The sequence below is a fragment of the Pocillopora damicornis genome, chromosome 12 (assembly GCF_964200805.1).
Source record: "Pocillopora damicornis chromosome 12, jaPocDami1.2, whole genome shotgun sequence".
NCBI lineage: Eukaryota > Metazoa > Cnidaria > Anthozoa > Scleractinia > Pocilloporidae > Pocillopora > Pocillopora damicornis.
Genome location: NC_142681.1, coordinates 8,628,308 through 8,643,351, shown reverse-complemented (window position 1 = coordinate 8,643,351; position 15,044 = coordinate 8,628,308). Strand labels below are relative to the sequence as shown.

At 41.7% G+C, this 15,044-nt stretch overlaps 2 protein-coding genes across 2 annotated transcripts; both read left to right on the top strand.

The window, feature by feature from the left end:
- Positions 1–1,689: 1,689 nt before the first annotated feature.
- On the top strand, positions 1,690–6,003 carry LOC149036355 (microtubule-actin cross-linking factor 1, isoforms 6/7-like). Its single transcript, XM_089189957.1, has 8 exons — positions 1,690–1,737; positions 2,341–2,667; positions 3,033–3,347; positions 3,650–3,979; positions 4,122–4,451; positions 4,746–5,072; positions 5,294–5,626; positions 5,875–6,003. Exons 1-8 carry the CDS (start codon positions 1,690–1,692, stop codon positions 5,986–5,988), a joined length of 2,124 nt encoding a protein of 707 aa, XP_089046083.1. The 3' UTR covers positions 5,989–6,003.
- On the top strand, positions 5,995–14,202 carry LOC149036354 (microtubule-actin cross-linking factor 1, isoforms 6/7-like). The gene is made up of 16 exons (XM_089189956.1): positions 5,995–6,207; positions 6,494–6,637; positions 6,778–6,820; positions 7,424–7,749; positions 8,217–8,383; positions 8,497–8,656; positions 8,897–9,072; positions 9,198–9,348; positions 9,581–9,724; positions 10,166–10,738; positions 11,026–11,070; positions 11,201–11,318; positions 11,440–11,546; positions 11,933–12,046; positions 12,507–12,624; positions 12,843–14,202. Exons 1-16 carry the CDS (start codon positions 5,995–5,997, stop codon positions 13,523–13,525), a joined length of 3,282 nt encoding a protein of 1,093 aa, XP_089046082.1. The 3' UTR covers positions 13,526–14,202.
- Positions 14,203–15,044: the final 842 nt, after the last annotated feature.

The following is a 15,044-nucleotide window of genomic DNA, read 5'->3' as shown; positions in this document are numbered from 1 at the left end:
ATATGTCTTAATATAGGATTGATTTTAGTTTTTGATCACGTGATTGTGGGAACCATCAGTTTCTCAAACTAAACAATGCTGAACAATCTTAGTTAAATTCTGGTTGAAATTTATTGTATGAAACCTTAACTGTTTTAAGAAAGCCATTTAACGGTGGAGATCTGAAGCATCCGATCAACGGAAAAGTACGCCTATACTACGTATGCAGTAACATTGAATTTAAGAAAGTCTTAGTTTCTCTCAGAAAATTAAAACATCTCTCTTCGTGAGCGCGCAGCGTCATGACTTATCTTCTTATGCGAGGCTCTAGCGCTTAAGCAGACAAAAAAACAGATTACGGCGTTTAGAAAAATATGTACCGTAGAACCCGCCGCTAGTATCTAAAAATTTAAGTGAATGGTGTCTCGACCATGAAACGTTTGTGTACAAGTAGAAAACGGAAATTCAATTGGAATCTACCGCGATCTCTGAATCGATCGTTAAACTCTCCTAAAAAAGTGTCAAGTTAATAGCCAGTGCAGATCATAGCGTCTGGAAAACCACGTAATGAAGCACTACGGATTTCCTATGATGTCAGCGTGGGACAGTCTAGTTTTATGATCATCAATTTCTCAAATTGAACGATACTCAATAACCTTGTTTTAGTTAATGAGGATAAATTATACGGTATAAAGCCACAGAGATTTAAAAAAGTCGCCGTAGAATCAATTTATTTCACTGTGGTGACGATTCAATCGCGCCATCAACCGCTTTAACGAAGGGCTAACACTCGAAACGTAACATATTGCAAACATAAAGATCAGGTACTGGATAAAGTAAATAATAAAGGGATAAAGTAGCTACTGGGCTTTGCCATAAGAGCCTTACCTCTCCACAGTTACTAAATGACTAAGGCTGATAAAAACCGAGTGACTAGAAAAGATTTTCAATCGCACTTACCAAGATGTTGACAATGTGGCTGATGCTTTCAAAATGAAACAACAAAAATAACGAATTACTTTTCCCAACCTTCCGAAACTTCCGCTGTCACAGTGTTTAATGCATCCAGATCACGTGTGTTCAGGATATTCCCTTCCCCCTCGGGGCTAATCGAAATAAAAGGAAAAGTTTTAAATTGCATATTTTTTTGTGTGCCCGTGTGCCCGTCTATCGCGTCCCATTTAGGTTAAAAATTTTTAACAGTTAGTAGTCATATGATAAAATGCTTATTGACAGAATTTGGTGGGACCAGTGGGGAAAATATTAAGCTCACGGTCATGAAGAAAGGACCTCGCTGCGCCCCCTACCACTCAATAAGTCCACAGTATTTCGGTTTCGTACGTCACACTTTTATCAGTCATGATGTAATTGAACATGGAAAATGAAAAGTGTTATTCTTTTTCCAACAGGAAATGTCAGGCTTCAGTGTTTACTCCTTTGAGAGGTTTGATTTTCATCACAAGATCAATCACAGTACAACCTAAGTCTCTTCTTTTTAACGCTAAGCTATCTTTGCGTGATAATAAACTCCTTGTCTTCGTGAACTTTTCATTTTCTAGCGGGTGTGATTTGCATGATCGAAGCCAAAACTACTAAAAAAAACCAAGTGACTGTAATTCGGTTTTGCAAGTCACACTTTTATAACTAATGATGGTTATAAAATAATTGAGATAGTTCGCACGCTCTCAATAAGCCAACTAGTTAGTTTAGATGAGAGTATGTAAACACAGCTTGTTTGTTCAGCAGGAGAAAGTTCAGGTTAGTATCAATGAACTTTGCACTGTCATTACTGCTACAGGGCTGACTTAGAAAGAAGTGCACAGCTTGTTGAGTAACGTGACATTCTCTACAAAACGGCGACAATTTCGTCACTGTGTGAGAGGCTAAAGACAGATGTTTGTACCTTGGTTACCCTTCAACTCGCAAGATTTTATTAGAACTTCGCCCCTACAGCAAACATATCCTTGTTAATAGAGCGCTTTTCGATTGAATGTCGTAAATCCAGAGCCAAAGTGATCAGATCGGCCAATCACAAGAAAGAGTGAGAATGGCGCGAGTTTTTGGACCAGAGCGAAGTGCAGCAAAACCAATACTATCTTGGATTACTCTCGACACTCAATTGAAAATTTTTCCAAGTCTTGTGACAAGATAGTGGATTCCATGTAATATTCCTGGCTCATAAGTCTCTTCCCTTTACCTGTTTGCTAAATAATGTATCGAAATATAGGGAAGGAGCTACATTATAATCTCTTCCCAACGTAAAAGGGGTCCAGCCTCGTGAGCATAGCACGAGTAACAAAATTTGGCCGAAAGTCTAAAGAGGAAGACATTGGTTCATTATTCTTATTTATCTTGTTAAAGGAAATCCAGAAGGCTTTGTCGGCCAAGGAACCAGATCTTTTTTCATGTAAAGAACTTGGAGACGACCTTAAGAAATACCTCGTCCAAGAAGAAAAACCAAAAGTAGATCAAGCACAGAGCGAGGTGGACGAGAAGTGGCGCTCTTTGCAAGCCGATGTGGACGAGCTAGCCAAGAAATTGTTTTCATCTCAGGCTCGTGTAGACAGTTACCAGCTTGAGGTAAACGAGTTGAAGGCGTGGCTCACTGATACTGAAGGAAAGCTGACCAATTTGGAGCCTGTGGGGGTTGAGCCAGAGCAAGTCAAACAACAGTTGGGAACACAGGCGGTAAGCTGCGTGGCTGTGCGGAAGAGGCTATGTCAGTCTGATCCTCCAATACCCCCTCGCACTTACTTAGAGTGATGAAGGAAAAAAAATTATGCTAAAGGAAACAGCGAAATTAATTGTAGAGTTTTAAAATACAAGATGTGTCTTGTAAATTGAACACTGAAGTTCTTACAATAGCGCTGGTTTCTTTATAAAACTAGGAGTTCTCTAACGAGTAAGCGTGTTGAGAGGGTGATTTTCCTTATTCTCATTACCTCTCTGCGGGACAGTGCACTGAAATAGTAAGGAAATTGTACGTACTCATCGCCTCTGGAGTTGAAAGGGTTGGCGATCTTTTATACAAGTTTCTCGTTTTCTGTTTCTAGGCCCTCAACGCAGACGTTGCAGCCCATGAGAAACCCGTTAAATCTGTGTGCGAGAACGGCGAGGCGCTGATACCAGCGCTTAAGGATGAGGAACAGCAAGCCATCAAAGACGATCTCGAAAGTATCAAGACTCGCTACCAGAGTGTAAAGAATGACACGTCAGTTAGGCAGGCAGCTTTAGTAGAGGCTCTGTTGCTGTCTCAGCAGTTCAGAGACATTCACGAAGAAGTGGTCACTTGGCTTGATCGCTGCGAGGAAAACTTCCGTAAGCTGAACGATGAATCGGTTGCGGAACTTCAACAGGAGAGAATCAAGGTAATTTTCTTTTGCTTTACTGAGATATTTACATTTTCTTTAAAACCTTTAGACTCTAAGAAGGCACGATCACGAGTTTGGAAAGTTCCTGTGGTGCAGCTTGCACGGGGAAGCGCGATCCTGCGACATTTCATTTCACTGGTATCTATTCATGCTCCTGGAGGGAGAAGAGGCCCCCGAGACAGTTAAGTGCCCTGCCTAGGGGCACAACACCAGCGCGTCAACCACTACCTAAACGCGTCTTACCTGTTTTCAATTTCACTCCTTCATTGAAAGAACGAGTTCTTTGGTTTCTTTTGCAGTCAATCCAAGAGGGTATCACTGCCCTTAAAGTTTTAATCGGCAATTTGGAAGAGACTGGAAGCGACCTTGTTAAGTTGAGCGGCGCAGGTGAGGCATCCACTTCAATTGAACAAAAGGTGGCAGCTTGTGTTGAGCGCTACGAACGACTTCAGCCACAGACAGAGGAGCGAGGAATTAAGATCGGAATGACCCTAGCACAAGAAGAAGAAGTGCAGACCAGATTGGACGAGTTACAGACACTGTTAGAAAAGAGAAAAGAAGACTTTGGAAGTCTGAAACCGATCAGTGTGAGACCAGATGTAATTCGTGAACAGATTGAAGAGCTGAAGGTAATTTGGCATAACTCAGTGTTCAAACATGTGACACAAAAGGTTGCGTTTGTTTATTGCGCAGCGGGAATATTAAAGCGGTTTTTGATCGGCTGTCGTAATACACAACCCAAGTGTAATTTTCCTATCTTTCATTGTTCAGGTACTTCAAAGTGAGTTTGATCCACAGAAGGAAATGGTGGAAGAAATCAGACCGCTAGCCACTGCTGTGGTAAATGCCAACCCAGATTCCAAAACATCATTGCTCATGAAAGACAAGATGAACAAAGTTTCCACGCTTGCATCCGATACGCAGACCATGTATGATGACAGGCTCAAATCTCTAGAACTGACCCTCGATGCCGGGGACAAATTTTGGACGGGCTTAGATGAGATAAAGCACATCCTCAAGGACGTGCAGGATCATCAGGACTCCGAAGAACCCCCGGCCGCTGAGCTAGAGGTACTGGAGGAGCAGATTCACGATCATCAGGTAGGATTCTCTTACTTCCTACTGTTTTGAACTATCTCACTTTTACCACCAACATGTCTCTTTTCGTGAGACGTCAAATAACACAGTCACACCAAACCATTAACCATGTCAAGTCAGTGACGTCTCAGTTTGTGTTCTCCGTGGTTTCTCCGACTGTAATCTTTGTACGGTATGGGGAACTCTTTTCTTTGAAGTCTTACCCATGATCTGCATAGCATATTTGGACTTACCGGTAATAAACTTCTTGCGACATCCCCTCTAAATATCTCTGGTTGTTTCGTCTTTTTTATTTAGGAGCTTCGAACAGAGCTGGACGCACACAGTGAAGCAGTGAATGTGTTGTGTGAGACCAGTCCTGTTCTTGTAGCGCACTGTAGTCCAGGCGACAAGATGCTAGTACAAACAGAACTCTCCAAGGTCACCAAACAGTGGGCAGACATCGAGAAGACCTGGAACAAGAGAGAAGCTGACATGGCGGAAGTCAAGGAAACAGCTACTCAGTATCACAATACCCATGACCCCTTGCTGGCTAAGTTGACTAACCTAGAACAAAGGCTGGCCGAGCAGCCGCCGGTGGGAACTGAGTTGGATATCGTCAAAGAACAACTTAAAGAGCAAAAGGTAACTTCTTTGTGCTAAATTAACGAACGTCCTCTAATGATATGTTTCTATCATCATCACAATTTAGCCTAGAGCAATTGAAATTTGCCAATTTCTAGTCAAGTTTATGTAGAAGCTTTTCAGAAATGCAAAATTAATACCGAGGATTTTTTGGTTCTGTTGTAAAAGTTAAACTACCGTATTCGTGGCCTCTAAAACTAAAAAGCTTTCTTCTGTTATAGGACTTCCATAAGGAACTTACACCACTCCAAAGCGATGTGACAGCTGTAAACCAAAAGGGTACAATTCTTAGTGAGCAGTGTCGTCCGGAGGACGCAGATCTAATAGCGACACAGCTGGAGGATTTGAACACTCGATGGGATGACTTGTGTCTTCATTCCGGTGAGAGGCAGCAGACAATTGAAGGTGCTCTGTTACAGCTAGGACAGTTCCAACTGGCCTTAGAGGAGCTTCTGGTTTGGGTCAAACAGACCAATGCTACTTTGGATGAGCAGCTGGTCAGGGATGTTCAGGGAGACGTTAAGTTTATTGAGGTGGAAAAAGCCAAACACAAGGTGTGAATCTTTACTTTTGAGCAAGTGACGAATATCAATCGTCAAATGCTGCTGTTGTTGTTGTTTGTTTGTTTTTTAAAGTAGAAAGAGTAATTGTGACACATGCGCGAGGCGGCCTCATGTCCTCAGTGATGGGAAGCAAGCTATCTCGCCTCTGAGCCCTCTCGGTTCTGGCTTTTCTCACCTTAACTGCTTATAGTTATTAGGACACTCAGAGAGATATTTACTTCTGCGATTTTCGTCTTCAGATTCTCTACAATGATATCTTGGCCCACGAACCATCTGTGGAATCTGTGACGCGCGCGGCTTCTTCCCTGCTGACGGAAAATGGAGACAGCAAGTTGGATAGTGGTTCCCTGTAGATGAAGATGACGGAACTACAGGACGGCTGGCAGGAGGTGTTAGACAAAGCAGCCCGCTTAGACGCCCACCTCGCAGCTGCCCTAAGTGCGTCTCATGACGTCATGGACCAGATGAAGGAACTGAGAACTTGGCTGAATGAGGGACGTGACTTCCTTGATTCCAGGAGACAAATTGGCGGGCGCCCTGAGAGTGCACGTAACCAACTGACCAAGCATAAGGTTTGTTTTGGGAAATAAATGCCTTAAATTCTTACTTACGGGTTTGAACGATAGTTTGATTCATTGCGGGGGTTTGAAAACATAATATGAATATTTTTAAAAATCCTTGATAATCTACTTTGTTGGAGTAGAGAAAACATCACTCGCGCAAGAATAAACCAGTTGCTACTGAACTAAAAATTTTAAGATGTACTGCAATAGATAAACAAACCGGGGACGATTTGCACTCGAACCACGCAGGCAATATTTTTTATTGACGATGTCAATGATCCCTTTACTTCTACAGGACTTCCTAGACGTACTTGAAAAACGTAAGGAAACATACCAACGAATCACTGAAGCCGTCCAAGCCATGATAAAGAACAGCGATCCTACCACAGCAGCCTCCCTTCAAAGGCAGTCGGATGAATTGACAGAAGCCTGGGAACAAGTGAGCACAAAGGCTGACGAGGAAGGCCGTAAGTTGGATGACGCGCTCAAGAATGCAGTGGAATTAGAGAAACAAATCACAGATATGGACTCTTGGCTCACGCAGGTTCATGATCAAATAGTGTCCTTTGATAATGTCAGCTGCATTTTAGATATTTTGGAAAAGCAACGACAGGAATACAAGGTATGAAAGGGAAATGGAATGGTGACACATTACTTGAGTGATATTTGTAATCCTATAACTCCCAAGATCAGATGGTAAATTCTCCCCTCTAGCTGTTACACATTTCCTTGTAAATTAATTACAAGAATTTCGTATGACCTCTACTTGATTAGTTTTAGTATATTATCTTTTTGCTGGATAATGTATGGATATTATAGAGAGAGGTTACATGTTTATCACTTGTGGGAGCTAAAGGGTCAAGAGATGATTAAACGCGCTAGCTGAAGTATCATGACATCCTAATGGAGCCGCAGCCTTCAAATGAAACTCTTCCTTTTTTTTAAGCTTTTGTTTATTTCTTTGCCAAGAAAAAGTTTTTAAGTAGTTTACTGCAGTTGATAGAAACGGTCTTCGAAAAAAATTTCTTTATTTTTATTTGCTCTTTTTTTTTATGAAGGTCGTTCAAGTGTTTTACTAAATTCAAGAATAATGTCTGAACAAAATTCCCAATAAATGTCCTCCTAAATTTTAAAAAGTTACCTCTTTCTGATGGAAAAACTAAGTATTGAGTTTGAGAATTTAGGTCGAGGGTCAAAGAGTTAAATGGTCCTTCTTCCCTTATAGGATCTCAAGAGGACATTGACGCACACCGTGACCCGTTCAAACAACTCAAGGTACTAGCATTCAAGATCACAGATGTGTGTCTCCAGGAGGACGTGACTTACATCGACGATACGATCCGTGACCTGGACGCTCGCTGGAAAGAGCTGACAGGTCTGTCTTCGGGTAGAAAGAAAGATCTCGATGAAAATTACAAGCTGTCGCACAAGTTCTTCAAAGGTGCTGAAGAACTATTGAACATGCTGGACGAAGCTGAGCGGAGCCTTAAAGATGAGGAACCTATTGGGGTGGACCCCGCTCACCTGAGGTCCCAACTTAAAAAACACAAAGTTTGTGAATGTCTTTTTTTTTTTTCACTTTTTTGTCTCCTTTGTGCTAAAAGAGCAGCATTACCTTATTTTGGGTCATTTTTCACGTCGTAGAGAGTTTCGTTCAACAGAATAAAACGTCGAAATAGTTATTTGTTAACCTTGTACACCCTGACATCAGTATGCATATTCTCCATACTGTTCTCTAATCATTTCCTGTGGACCTTACAAGGAGAATGTGTATAACAATCAATACTTTCTTTAGTTCGCGATCATCTCCTTTATTCACATGAGCTTAAGGTGTGATTCAGGGGTGAGAAGTGTCGGCAGAAGTTGGACGCTTATCACTTCTAGGGATTTAAGGTTGAAGGTGGTAAAAAAAAGCTGAAAGGGAACAAGAATATAAATCGATAAAGCGACAACTTGCACGGGTCGCAGATGATAGAGAATGAAGCAGCTTTTTGACAATGTTGTTACTTATCTCTCAGGAGTTCCAATCCATGCTCGGTGCCAACCAAACATCAATGGATGGAATCATTAAGACCGGTAAAGTGTTGATGGAGAAGAGTCCTGGAGATGACGCCATTATTATCGAAGGGAAGATAGCTGACCTCAAGGCACGATGGGACGCCATCTGCGCGCTATCAGTGGAAAGGTTAGTTGCATGTAACACTTAGTATCATGGAAGTCTAATGCTTAATAGTAAAATAATTAGCTCTACGGTTTCTTTTTATATGTTGACTTATGTTTGCTTCACTCCTTTTTCAGACAACAAAAACTAGAGGAGGCTCTCCTCTTCACTGGTATGTTCCAGGATGCTCTGCAGTCGCTGCTTGACTGGCTCAGTGCAGTGGAGCCCAGTCTTTCCACTGAAACTGCCGTCATGGGTGACCCTGAAACTGTACAGATCTTAATTGACAATCACAAGGTTAGGGATGCAACATGGATTTCTAGCATACTTGAACCGAATCAGAATCTTTTAAGAAAATTTCCTAAGCACAAGACATTCACTCGCGGATTTTAGCATGACAGATTTGTACACAAAGAACGCATGCTACTGACCGAGACAAAAACGCTGCACCGGTATCGCAGAGTTCATGGGTTTATTCTTAGCTGCGAGGATCTCTTATATTCACATTCTAACAGTGTACTTGTTCCAATCTTGCAGACCTTCCAACGCGAGCTCGGACGCCGCCAAGCAAATTACGACTCGGTAATGAATGCAGGTAGAACAATGATCAATGAGAACAAAGTGGAGGACCCGCACAAACTGGAAGAGAGGCTCGATGACTTGCGCATGCGTTGGGAAGCCATCAGCGCCTTATCTAACACTAAACAAGATAGGTAACATTTTTTAAGTCGACTAAAAAAGAAGCATATTTTGACATTTTACCTTTCTGGCAAAATTGTATACTGTTCACACTACCCACTCACAGATACCTAATTTCTTCATTTAATTCATTTGGTAGACTCGACAATGCGCTCGTTTTGGCGAAGGAGTTCGACACTGCCGTCAAGACAGAGTTACGCATACTGAAAGACTTCGAAGATACGCTTAGGGGACTGGGTCCAATTGCCGACGACTTAGAGACTATTGCTGATCAACTGAGTGAACACAATGTACGTGTGAAGTAATACGACACCGCTGGCTAAATTTCAATTTATGAGAAGTGGTCCTTCTTTGTACGAGTCATAACGATCACATGGCCACATTCAACGAATTTCAAAGGTTTTCTAACATTTGCCTTAGCTCTTGTGCGATCGCGAAGTTTGCCTTTAATTGTACAAAGACTTAGTGTAGGTCCGTTAAGCTTGCCACATTAACAATTCATTGGATTCGTGTCCATGGTAGGTTTTCCACGAAGATCTAATGGCAGAGGAAGTGAACGTTCAATCAGCCATTAAGAAGGGCCAAGTGATTGCACGATTCTGTCATCCAAGCGCACTGCCAATCATCCAGCAATGGATTTCAAGATTAAAGAAACGATGGGATGAGGTGACTTAGTGAATCTGTAGATTTGAATACGAGCTGTAAAACAAAGCTATTCGCTATGAAACGTTCGTCGGTAATATTGTCTGTGAGTGTGGACACATTAGACCTTCCTCCTTTAAAACTTTTTCCTTGTCTAAAGTGGCAAAGAATATTAAGGTGGAGCAGAATTTTCTTGAAATCTTCGTGACAAGTGTCCTAGTCAAGTTAAGCCATCTACACCAGAAAATTTTTTCCTTGAAAAGTTTTTCCTTCACAATTCTCCTTTTCCAAAAACTGGCAAGTCAGGTTCTCAACAAGGTGACTTGCCAAGGGAAATTTCGTCATATTGTTTAACCTTCACTGCTAAGGGAAATTTTTTCTAAAGAATATTTGTTAAAGAAAACCTGCTGGTGTCATTTGACTGTAATTGGATGAATAACAAACAGTTGGCTGGCTCTTTTCCAGGTTCGCAAATGGTCAGTTCAAAGATTGACTCGCCTGGAGGAAGAACAATCTAAGCTGACAGAGGAGCAAAGCATGATGGAGGAACTGCTGCAGTGGATTGGAGAGAAAGAAGAAATCCTGATCGAAAAGGAAAATGAGCCTATCCCTGACGATGATTACGAGCAAGTCATGACGCTGTTGGAAGACCACAAAGGTTTTCAAGAAGAAATGGCCAAGAAACAGCCAACATACGACAGACTCACCAAGTCGGTAAAACGACGTGGTTCTGTAGCGCCTACCGCTGTTTCTGCTGCCCCAGTCCAAGCTCAGACCACTCCGGACAAGCAAGGTCGGCGTGGAAGCAGAATACCTAAACTCACCTCCAGTCCTTCTCCGTCCTTCACTCGCGAACGGTCACGCGAGAAGTTGACGCTGGTCACCAGCCCGGGTTCTTCGTTCACTCGGTCTGGTTCCACCACACTTGATAAGAATCATCCAGCCTTGCTGCACTTGTCCAAACGATGGCAGCATTTGTGGCTTCTTTCGATGGAGAGGCTGCGACGTCTTCAAGAGAAGTTGGAACGAATTGCCATCGTAAGTAAAGTTACTGTGATTCAGTCGCGCATCACTCAGGAAAATAAAAAGGCGTGATTCACGCTGTTTTGATTTAGTTTGTTTCCTCGCGAAAAAATGCTTATTTAGCGATGTCTTTCCTCAAAGTTCATGATGAATCGCTGCTTTTTCCCCGCTTTTTTTTCTTTTTATCTAGCTGTTGTGACATTTTCTCAATCTTTCTGAATAAGTGGATGGACAATTATCAATAGTAAATTTATTATTTCTTCTTTTTTTATAACAAATATTCAATTTATTTCCTTTTGCAGAGACGAGCCTCGGCGAAGTTTGACTTCAACGAGTGGAAGAGTAGGGTAAGTTTATCAAACAGATTATGAACAATTTACTGTAAAGATAGATCTTCTTTTTCAAGATATGCGCACGTAATATTCCAGTTACTTCTTGTCGTTTTATTGATCTGATGAATTTCTTTTTTGTTCACAGTTTAACAAATGGCTGCGTGACAGCAAGTCACGCGTTCTTGACATCTTCCGCCGCATGGATCGAGACCGAGATGGCAAGCTTACCAGAGAGCAGTTTATCTCAGGAGTGCTCAGCACAAGTAAGCGTGACATATTGTTCCACCTTAACTTTTTGACATACTTATTAAGCTAAGCGTGACATACTGTTTAATATACACGTGACATGTTTGGAGTAACACCCTTTCTGTCTTTGTTTTCCAGGTTTCCCAACAGAGAGATGGGAGATGGAAATAGTCGCCAGTAAATTTGAACGTGATGGACTGATCGACTACAAAGAATTCGTAAACTCGCTTAAGGATAAAAAACCAGTAAGCACCATTTCCTACCAGTTCAACTCATGACATTTAAAAGGGGAGTTGTGGCACATCTTGTTAGGAGGCGTGGGCTTTGTGGTCAGCGGGCGTGCTTTCTAGATAGAAAGTTCTGGCCCCAAGCCTTCGGCTGGTTTATTGTGTTGTGTTCCGGAAGAAGACACTTAACTTCTAGACTTTCTTCCTCCACAGGGGAATATAGAAGGGTACCAGAAAACTGTCAGTGAAAATTAGCGGATTTTAGGTGGTTCCCTTAAATTAAACTAGCTCTCCGCTTCGTGCCACTGAAACTAGGAAACGTTGTTGCAGTAAGGGGCCATTATTCACCAGGAGTGTGTAATTATAATTATAATTATTGGTCTGACACGTATTCCTTTTATCAGACTAAGAAGCCAGAGAAGCCTAAGACTGAAGAACAACAGATTCAGTCTGAAATTGAACGCCTGTGTCGCAAGTGCGGCGTGACATTTGTCAAAGTGGCCGAGAGCAAGTACAGGGTAAGAGCCCCCTTAAATAATTAATATTTAGCTTTCCAAGCTCACAATTCATTCACCACTTTGCCGATTTATTTCCTTGGTTATTTCGTCACATCACACCAAACTACTCTCTCAGCATTGGACAGTTTGCTTGATACTATTATGCGCAATCTGATTGGTTGTTTGCTCGTTTCGCATCAGAAAGTTCAATAGCGAAGTGGTGTACGATGTAATTTTGTAGATTTTCAAGATATTACGAAGTAAATATGTAAAATTCTTTAATTATAACTTTGTCAAGCGATGCAACATAGCAACTCGTTAAGGAGAATTTTCCTCAGGGTTGTGTTTATACTTATCCTGTGACCGCGGTAAGAGTAGTTTTCTGTATGCTTGCTCACAGATCTTGCCGCACACCGAAAACTGATCACCAATCACCACTGCTTACTTTATATTTAACCGTCTGTTTTGTCATCTCTTACAGTTCGGTGACTCCCAGAAGATGCGTTTGGTTCGTATCCTTCGCAGCACTGTCATGGTACGAGTCGGAGGAGGCTGGGAAACACTGGAAGAATTCCTTCTAAAGAACGAACCCAGCAAAGGTAAATAAAAGCACTTAGAGGCAACGAAACTATAACCTACCACAACTAAACAAGTTGTTGCCGACCAAAGACTTTTTAACTCCTTTACACCCTAACATCAGTTTCCGTATTCTTCATACTCTTCTCTACATTTTCAATGATACTGGCAGGACAATCTGTTTTTGAACAATTAAGGAGATGTTGCATGTTGATCTCATTGTGTCATATTTTTCCTTTAGCTACTGGACGAACAAATGTAGAACTTAGAGAACACTCGTCAAGACCTGAAGGCGTCACACAGACCATGGGAGCCTTCACAAGCAAACGACACTCGGAACAGAAGTCGACAGTGGTCACGGAAAAACCGCCCACCGGTCTCGGTCGAAAACCTAGGCTCGACGTTCCGAGTAGTGGTTACGGCCTCCGTCGAGAGAAATCCGGTGAACTTCGGCCTCGTCGTGAAAAGTCGGGAGAACTTCGGCCACCAAGTGGTCCCACCAAACAGAGAAGCGGAACAAATTTAAAGGGGACGGCTGAAAAGTCCCCCTCCACGAAGAGACCTAGTGGCGTATCAAGGGTTAGGAAATCTGACAGTCAGACGTCACTTGGTAGTACGGGATCGCTCGAGGACTCTTCGGAGGGCACTTCACCTCGGGTATCTTCGGGAATCCCCTCAAGCCCAAGCAGCACCTCGTCTCGCGGGTCTCCGGATCGTCCAGGTTCGGCCGCGTCTAAATCAGCTACTAAGTCGACTGGAATGGCAAGAACCGGAAGTCGGGAAAATGTGCGAGGTAGCAGGGAGAGTCTTCACAAAGCCAAAGAAGGAACGACGAAAAGTTCTGGGATGACTAAAAGTACAACGAGAAGCCCTGGAACAACAAAGTTAAAGAACAGAGAAGAAAAGAAAGGTCCGAAGAAGTAAAGGAAAAAACTGTTTTTCAAATCATTTTTGTTTTTGGATTGAAACGAAGCAAATTTGAATAGGCAGAGCGAATTAATAGGTAGTCTTAAATTAATTTTTTTTGTCTTCATCAAGCTAGGTAAGTATTTAATTTAATGCTCTTAAAGAGAGTCAAATTTAATTATGTGGTATGATATTGTTTCATTTAACTTCGTTTATATGAAAAGCTAACAACGACCACAAACACGCAGTCGTTCTATTTCGTAAACTTAATTTTTCGTAATTTTACTAAGATAAGAAAAACCGTCATTTTTGTATTGGGCGCTTTTTATAATACACTTCCATTCTTTCGCAAGCAATTAAAGCTTTTCACTGAGTGCATTACAACGCTCTGGTCGTTTCGCCCGTAATATAGCTCTTTAAGAATGTGAGAGCAAACTAAGTTAAACCTTTTTGGGACAATAATATTTCTTGAAAAAGTGTAGAGTTTGTATGTGAATCTTCAAGAAACTATTTAAGTAGAGATTAATATTGTCAATTTGCACGTTTGCCATGAACTATTTTAATGTGAAACCATTTGTTACAGAGAGTACAGCTTCCAGACTCTCTCGATACAGTGGATTCTATGTTTTTGTGAATGTTAAGTAAAGCTTTAAACATTCTGTAGGAATTGAATAAACAAAGGTAATTTTCTATGACGTGCGAATTTGTTTGTTGTTTAGATCAGTCCTGAAATCAATGAATTGAGTCCCATGAATTGACGCTAGCAACTTTGTCATGCACTTGTCAAGAAAACCTTGTTCTCTGTAAAAGCTGCCAACATGAGAGAGAATGAACTTAACCACTGTGGTCCATTTTATCGAAGAGGCCCTTCCCTCGCAGATCAGTAGCTTGGGCAAGCGACCGAGAGAGAGAGAGAGAGAGAGAGAGAGAGAGAGAGAGAGAGAGAGAGAGAGAGAGAGAGAGAGAGAGAGAGAGAGAGAGAGAGAGAGAGGCAGGATTCAAAATAGTTCAACTTTTAGCTTGAAATCCTGGTGTGAAAATTATAAGCTTGGGAGGATTTTTTAAGGATTCAGGTGAGATCTGTTTCCTTGGCTACCCGATGAAAATCAAGAGAGTACTTTCCTTCTATTTGTTAACCATTTAACCCCTAAGAATGACTAGTATCTAATTTCTCCCTGCAATATCATCAACTGAAAAACCTCTTGATTGTTAAACAAATTCTCCTTGTCAGCACCTTCGGAAATATGTAGAGAACAGCATGAAGAATATACAAAGTGGTGTTGGGGTGTTGAGGGTTAGAAGTCGGCGAACCAGTAGAGAATGAGGCTATACGGGATAGCGAAGCGCGCACAAATACCAGTCATTGTGGCCTACGTTAATTATTTTGAGGCTTCAACTCTTTAAGTTACATCCCCCTGAGTTGTTAATTGACTGAATTTAACAACAATCCAAAGATAAACCAAGATTTCTGTTGTCATCATCACCATCTTTGCGATTTGATCTCACCGCACCAGTGGGCGTATAAGGTCATCATCAC